Source organism: Pyrus communis, chromosome 7 (genome assembly GCF_963583255.1).
Source record: "Pyrus communis chromosome 7, drPyrComm1.1, whole genome shotgun sequence".
Taxonomy (NCBI): domain Eukaryota; kingdom Viridiplantae; phylum Streptophyta; class Magnoliopsida; order Rosales; family Rosaceae; genus Pyrus; species Pyrus communis.
In genome coordinates, this window is record NC_084809.1 from 11,829,687 (window position 1) to 11,838,362 (window position 8,676).

At 40.0% G+C, this 8,676-nt stretch overlaps 1 protein-coding gene across 1 annotated transcript; it reads right to left on the reverse strand.

The window, feature by feature from the left end:
- Window positions 1–4,620, reverse strand: LOC137741031 (putative disease resistance RPP13-like protein 2). Its single transcript, XM_068480839.1, has 2 exons — window positions 560–4,620; window positions 1–417 (listed from the first exon to the last, which is right to left on the reverse strand). Exon 1 carries the CDS (start codon window positions 4,542–4,544, stop codon window positions 588–590), a length of 3,957 nt encoding a protein of 1,318 aa, XP_068336940.1. The 5' UTR covers window positions 4,545–4,620; the 3' UTR covers window positions 1–417; window positions 560–587.
- Between the last annotated feature and the right edge of the window lie 4,056 nt (window positions 4,621–8,676).

Below are 8,676 nucleotides of genomic sequence, written 5' to 3' on the forward strand. Positions count from 1 at the left end.
AAGCCTTTATATAGATGTGTAAGTGACTCTTCATAATAGTTGCGTCTTACCTTGAAGAGTCAATAGCTGTCTCTCTTCAATCAAAAGGCAAAGGTTGCACCACTTCTCTTTAATCAAACAATCACAACCTTATTCACGAATAGTGGCAACTCATCATATATAATAATAGTACCATTTTGAAATCCATAATATACATAAACATAGTAAAACTTAGCAAAATCATCAATCAAGAACTCATACAAATCTCAAGACGTCTGTTAAGATATAACATCATTACATACCCAGTTTTATTTTGAAGGAAATTTGAAAATATTCCTAGTGGCCTTCGCCCTAAGGAATTGCATTTGCAGCTCCACATATATGATATATGAGGCTTTTGCAGGTTCTCTGTGCGTCAACTGCATCCGTTGATGTTACCTGAAATCACAATAAACCATACTTATTATACACATATGCATAGTTCATAGCTGTCTCTGTGCATCCATGAGGATGACAAGCACCAACACAAACTTAAAACATTGTTCCGAAAGCAGCAGATTTCTGAGAAAGCAAGTCATACCATTACATGAGTGAGAGCCTGTGATGGACTACCAGCTTTCAGTAATGATTGCTGGGGAGTGGGTAATGTCATCCCAAATTTGAGCCCTAGTTCTCGTAATGGTTGCAGAAAATTCTTGTGGCATATCAGTCAACTTCAATTTAGTGAGATTCTTCAATTGCTTCAACCCGCTTGGGACCCTCAATTTGATGCAGGATCTGATCTCCAACTCCCTGAGATTTCTCATTGCCTTTTCCTGCACGTCCCAATCTTCTAGTAGTTGTAGCTTCCACAACTTCAAAACTACAAGCTTCGGAAATCCCCACGTGGAGCAAGACATTTTTTCACCTGTGTATGAATTGGAGTAAAAACGGAGTACTTTAAGGTGAAAAAGCTTCTCTAACTTAGGCATTGGATCATCTGACAGAAAAGAGGCTGACAAGGTAAGATCAGTGAGGTTTTTTGGGAACTCCGCTACAATGGAATGAGTTAACTTTCCAAACAAATTTAGGCTTGAAAGATCCTCAAGGCCTGACAATGGCCCCAAGACTACTTCTGTTTCGTCTATTGATCTCAATTTTAAAGACCGAAGGCCCCGCAGCTTTACAATCTTGTCTCCTAACGCCCTTTGCTCTGTTCTGTCTAACTGGAATGCCAGTCCCAATTTTCTTAGGTTGATCAACTTGTCAAGTCCACCCTTCAACGGACTATTCTTATCCACAAATGCACCACATAATGTGCGGAGATTCTTCAGGGAACTGCCGCCTTTCTGATGCATAATTTTACGCTGGTTTAAGTATAGGTGTCGGAGTTTGGGCAGTTTCCATATCGAACCAGGGAGAGTCTGGACATCTGTATGCTTCACATCTAATGTCTGGAGGTTCAGCAAATTGCCAATGGATGTTGGGACTGAATCAAGGAAAGTCCACCTCAAACCCAGATACCTCAACCTGCTTAGTTTTCCTATGTTGGTGGGCAATTCAGGTCTGAATACATTTTCGAGATCAAGGACCTGTAGCCGATGGAAGAAACCACCTGCGATGCCTCTTCGTAAGAAGTTACCTATTTCTTCTCCAGGTTTATTTCCTTCTCGAGTATCAAAGGAGAGGATGGAAATGAGATCTTTATAATGATCTGGCAAATTTGAGCTGTCACCATGAATATGAGCAAACACCTCATCACTTCTGCTATAATGATCAGTAAGTCTCTTTGGGCTCATATGTTGCAGCTCTTGTCTACTTTGTAGAGCATAGGGCAAGCGACACGTCTTGACTTCCCCATTATTCTTTCTTTCAACTACTTGAACCATATCCCCAGCAATCAAATCCAACAGGTACTTATCTGCAACATCTTCATATGTTTCTGCCTTGTGTTGACTCACTTCCACCAGACCTTCTGCAATCCACAATGCGGTTAATCTCCTTGCAGGAATTTCAAAGTCCCTTGGGAAGAGTTTGAAGTAAGAAAGACACTCGAGCAGACGATCATCTTTGTTATGAAACGAGTTAATGGACCTTATGGTGAAGGTTTGCAACAATGGTGTATCGTTCTGTGTTATGAAATCAAGCACCCTTTTCAACTCCTCAGCAGTACTATTCACATTTTCTCTTGACATTAAATATCCAACACCTAAGATCGCTTGTGGTAAACCCCCACATTTTTCTGAAATTTCTTTTGCGAGGAATCTGTCGATTGGAGGAAAGTGCACCACCTGGGTAAACAACTGCCAGCTCTCTTCTTTGGTTTGCAGTTGAAGTTGGTGTGGAGGGTTGTATCTGTCTGCTTGTGATGCCACGGTGTTGTCTCGTGTAGTAAGCAGAATTCGACTACCACTTGCTGTTACTGGAAAAGCCTTTTTCAGAGTATCACACTCTTCCATTGTGGAGATGTTGTCCAGAACTAAAAGGTACCTTTTCTCTTTTAAGACATCACGTACCCTAGTCATCCTGGATGCTTCAACATTATCATTCTCTTCTAATTTGAGAGAACTCAGGACCTGTTTCGCTGCGTCTTCAAGAAGTGCATTGCTATTGCAGTTTCTAGGTACAGAAACCCATGCACGGTGAGGAAAATGGTCCACAACAACTCCATGGTGATAAATTTTCCTTGCCAATGTTGTCTTACCTATTCCTCCAATCCCCACAACTGAAATAACAGAACGATCTTCATTGTTGGTTGTCAGCAGTGATACCACTGCACATATGTCTTCTTCTAAACCAACCACTGAGCTTGACTCTTCCCTTAATTCAATGTCGTATTCTTGTATGCATCTCCTTGAAAGATGAATATTATGAGTGATTTGATCAACTTCACCAGAAAGTTTTGTGGCGGCGGTTTTTTTGACTAGATTGGTTCGCAATTCCGTGCCCAGATTATTTTTAAAGTCTATCACTGATTTCTCAGAACTTAGAGCAATTTCTTCCGTTAGCTGCAACCTAGCTATCCTGGAATTATGTTCAGTTATCCCTCCATCATCTACAAGATTTTGGATGCTTTTCAATTCCTCACAAAGCGATATGACTTTATACAATACTTCACCGAATATATCTCTCTCCTCTTTGATGTAGTGCTGCATCCGTTTTACAACAGATGAAATAACCGTGTCATCTGTAGTGTGAACTTGGGTTAGATACACAAGCTTTGATGAATCTCTTCTTATAAACTTGAAGCCATATCTCTCCTTCCTTTCTAAAAGTTTTTCAAACTGACGGCCCGTGTACCTTATTTCCCTCTCGAGCTTTATCCGTGCCTGCCGGTTGCTCATGATGGGCAGCCACCCAACTTGTTGATCTGGTGTCTTTGGGAAGTTGTGGATGGCATGATCAGCTTCGGTCATGATCTCTTCCAGTTCCTCCATCCACGCTTCTTCGATTTTACTTTGAAATTGAATTCCTTCAAGGTCTTTAAGAAAGGGATGCAGTAGATCCAACTGCAGATTTATTAGATGTATTGTGCGTCCTGCCTCGCCCATTGAAACTGGGGTTGGATCACTCAAACTTTTTATTTTCTCTGTGACAGAGGATGCCGATTTAGCTGCTGAGGCAATTCGTTCCTGGGACTTGACCCATTTCTGTTGATCATATCCATAAAAGGGTCTGTCCGGCAGCAGGCTTCTAATTTTAGACCCTGCTCTTTCCAGTGATTGGCAAATTTCAATGTCATGTGCCTTCTTCTTCATGATGCTCTCGTTTATTTTCTCCTTGACCCTCTTAGATTGAATAAAAAGCTCTTCTGTCTTCTGCAAATACTCAATGAAGGTAGCAAAAGGTTTTCTGAGGATAGCAAGAAGTCTTTTGATGGTGAGGGAGTCTTCTCCATTCCTTAGTCTCTCATAGGTTGTAACTAACTCTACTGCTATTTGAACCGTGGTTTTCGCTTTGGCAACCCAGGTTGCCTCAGTTTGATCTACTCCTTTTGTAGCTAACCCACCAGGGTATGGACTCAAATTCAAGAGTCTGTGAGCTGCATTCAAATGCTCTCTAAGTTTATTGACTTCATCCGCATCCTCTGAAATAGCATGCAGTAACCTCGACTCTCTTCGTATCCACTTGATGTCTTCTTCTAAGAACTTAAACCGCAGATAATTGATGTAGCAGTAGAGAAAAAAGGGTATAAGACAGAAAAAGGGAATGAGACAGAAAAAGAAGGCAACCGAATAACGGTAGGTAAACAAGGGGGTAACAGAAGGAAGTTTGTCGTACACAAAAAGGGCAAAGGCTATAAAACATATAACACAGAATTGAGGATTGGAGAGAATAAAACCTGCAAATTCCCTCAAAATATGATCAATGAATTCAAATGAACTGAAACGAATGAATTCGTCGTCGTATGCAGGTGCAGCAGTAACCATGAACAGAACTTCATCATAAAAATTGAGAACTAAATCTTCTCTACTGTTCTCAGTTGCCACCGGTTCAATCTCCTTTGCTGATTCTGCGGCCAATTCTGTGGCCGATTCGATCTCCGTCACTGGTTCGATCTCTGTTCCTTCGTTGTTCGGTTCCATGATCAATTCCCCGCCTAGTTGTCCTTAGGAGCAATCGCTCAAAGTAAATAAATCCAGTTAGGTTCAAAATTTATCTTTGAAGTTGAACATGCGGTCAACTAAATTTTTGGAGTCCAGTGGAGCTTTTAGATGAAAGTAAACTCAAATACGGAATTGTGTAAGAAGTGGTCCAACTTGCAAGTTGTATTCTTCTATTATAACATGTTCCACGTGGTTTCGTTTAATTCAAGTCGTGTTGTGAAATCGGTGGTATGTGTGCAGTGAAATAAATGAAGCAAGACACAATATTTACGAGGTTCCTCTACAGTCAGTGTCACTGAAGTACATCCTCTGGGCAGCAGTGGTGCTTTCATTTATAATCTGGAATAATAGGAGTACAAATATAACTCTCTCTATTCTCTCATCTCTTCTTCCTCTGTTCTTCCTCTCTTTCCACTCCTCCATAATTTCCTCTCTTCTTCTTTACTCTTCCTTCATTATGTTGTGTGTTCTCTTCTTACACTTTGGCCTTCCTTATATAGGCAAATGAATAGGTAAGATGTTAAATCAAAACCTACCACACTCACTTAATGCCTTCACCTACCACACCCATTAATCCTTTACCCACTACACCAACCACACTAACAAAACCTACTACTCCCACTACATAATGAATATCCAATATTTACAACACTCCCATTTAGATGGCCATATGTCAATATCGATTGTCTCGTTAAAATCTTGATCTGTTTTGGATGCTTCCCTTGATGAGTATCTCCTCCTGATTTCAAATTCTTTAGGCTGATGCATATCGACACCATACTTGAACTTCTATAGGCTCATCATTGATCCTTCTGCTTCAGTCTCTTGTATAACAGAAGTGGTGCGCAACCTTTGCCTATGAATGATCCTTCAAAACATCAATTCTCAACTACTCATCCATGCTTGACATCTTTAGTGTAAAGAGCCAACATCATATCAAATGCTTTGAGGTATTTGCTAAGGCAATGAATTGAGCATTTTGAGTGACTTGGTTGAAGAGGTATTCTCAGAGAGAAAGAAAACTGAGTATTTTGAGATACTTCGTTGAAAATGCACTCTCAGAGAGGAAGAAGAGTTAGGCATTCTTGCAAGTCTGCTTTACCATGAAGGATGGAAGTTGACATATATAAGGATTTCCCAATAGCAAGTAGTGGTGTAATTGGAACTGTAAAATTCACGTGTTTCAACTTTGTTAGAGATCTTTGACAAAGTTTCCTGTGATATTCGAAAAGCTGAGATTGTGTCTGAAAAGTGTTAACGAACTTTATTCTGGAAAATCTAGCTTTTGAAATTCGGAGAGCGGTACTTCTTCGATTTTTGAACAAGTGGCCTTGTTGCCTCTTCTTTTATAGATGCATCAATTGTGTTCAAAAGCATGCTTAGAAAGTTGCTACCTGTAGAAATTTCCCGTTTTTGCATTTCTGAGATTTCAATTTATTTGACCTCATTTTCCTTCATTATTTCTGAAAATGACTTGCCCATTGACTGTCATTTTAATTTGAATGTTGTGGAAGATGCAGACATGTCTCCTTAAGACAATATATGACACCCACCTTTCTTATCCTCTAATGGCTCTCTTACGGTTAGGGACTATGTGATGAAGAATGACATAACCGCTACGGTGGTAGCTAGAAATCTTCTCACTCCCAAGGATAACATGATACTTTCAAAACGGTCCGATGAATTGGTTGTCCAAGACTCTTTGGCTTTCAGTGTTTAGTGTGCGAACTCTGTATCCGATATGGGCCAACATCTACTTGCTCGAACTCGCCAGGTCGAATCATTAATGACTGAGGTGGCAAGTCTTAGACAAGAGATTGGAGAGCTCAAGCACAAGAATAGAGAGTTGCACATGCTTGCAAATAATTACTCAACGAGCATGAAAAGAAAGCTTGACCAAATGTAGGAATCCGAAAGTCGGATTCAAAGTGACCATCAGAGGTTTGTGGCTTTATTCCAAAGGCACCAATTGCCTTCACCTTCTGGAGTTTTACCAAGTATTGAGGCTCCAAATAATCAACCTCCGGTGCCTCTTCTTTCTAGAGTTCTGCCAAGTACTGAGGCTCCACATGATCTATCTCCAGTGCCTCCTCTTTTTGGGGTTCTGCCAAGTACTTGAGGCTTTACATGATCTGTCTCCAATGCCTCCTTCTTCTGGGGTTCTGCCAAGTACTTTATGTATAAAAATTTCCTCCCTTATGCTTGAAAACTTTTATTCCAGCTTGTTAGATATAGAAACCCATGGAAAACTTCTGATTCCATAATCAATAAATAAATGAGGAAACGATGAAATATTCTAGTTCCAAGAATATAAATCAATGAACCTATGAAATATTCTAGTTCCAAAAATATAAATCAATAGATAAGCTTCATTTCATTCCAATATATTGTGCTAAATATAATAAAGCATATACTTCACTAAGATGTGAATAAGAATAGTGTTGTGCTAAAGACAATAAAGCATTTACTTCACTAAGATGTGGTACTTCTGAACCAAATATCATTTTGTCTTTTCCCTCACAAAGATAAATGATCCTTCTTAGTGTCTAAATATTGGTTAATCATTTGAGTGTTCAACTCATAATCTTCAATCTATATGGTTATTTAATATCATAAATGTAACATCCCGCATCGCCCAGGGGAGTGGATCTTGTAAGCCTTATATGTATATTCTCATCTCTACCTAGCACGAGGCCTTTTGGGAGCTCACTGGTTTCGGAGTTCATCGGAACTTCGAAGTTAAGCGAGTTCGCGTGAGAGCAATCCCAGGATGGGTGACCCACTGGGAAGTGCTCGTGTGAGTTCCCAGGAACAAAACCATGAGGGTGTGGTCAGGGCCCAAAGTGGACAATATCATGCTACAGTGGAGTCGAGCCTGGAATGTGGTGGGGACTCGGGCCGGGATGTGACAATTTGGTATCAGAGCCAATCTCTGGCCGGAAGTGTGCCGACGAGAACGTCGAGCCCCTAAGGGGGGTGGATTGTAACATCCCACATCGCCTAGGGGAGTGGATCCTGTAAGCCTTATATGTATATTCCCATATCTACCTAGCACAAGACCTTTTGGGAGCTCACTAGCTTCGGAGTTCATTGGAACTCCGAAGTTAAGCGAGTTCGTGCGAGAGCAATCCCAAGATGGGTGACCCACTGAGAAGTTCTCGTGTGAGTTCCCAGAAACAAAACTGTGAGGGCGTAGTCGGGACCCAAAGCGGACAATATCATGCTACGGTGGAGTCGAGCCCGGGATATGGTGGGGGCCTGAGCCAGGATGTGACAATAAACATCATGGATAAGATTCGTGTTGGCATATTGTTCGATTTGCAGCTCGAGACAATATTTCTTTCAACACTTTATAATCTTTCTAGACTCTTCAGGAGTTCTAATCTAATATTATTAACTCTTACAAGAGATTTTAGTATGTTGCAACAATATCATAATGAAAGTACTTATTAAGGCAATTTATACCATCCATTGATATTGAGTATATAATTTATGCTTTACCCCCTTCCAGGGCTTACTTCAAGCAATTTGAATCCTTCATGGATTTTCTACACTTCATGACACGTTACCCTTTAGAACTTATACAGAGCAATTTACTCCTATGTATAATTGAGAGAATTTACTTATGGAGATATGATGTGGGCCACTCACAACCCTTTGTATATGATTCTCTATCATATGAACTCGTTTACAGGAGTATAATTTCAGATTTCAATTAGTAACCTTGTGTCATATCATTTGAGTGTATTTCATTGTATTGCAAATGCCCATATGTAACCTCATTGGTTCAACATCTTTTGGCTATTTGTATTATATACAAATATATAGGTCCATTTTTCCACGTTCTTACAAAATTGTAATGGAATTACCTTTCTCCATTTTTGGCTAATAATTTTTCCTTTTGTCGATGAAAAAGAACAAGACTCAATATCAACATAGCTCATTGATGAATTTAGTAGCTACTTATAAAAACCAAAATTACCATTGGTTATTATCAATCTGTGACCCCATATTCTCACGTGCATGTGCATGCATAAAAGCTTTTCATTTCTTCGGGAATCCATTGCCTCTTTAAGGGCATTACACTATTTCTTGCAGATAGTCATAGTTT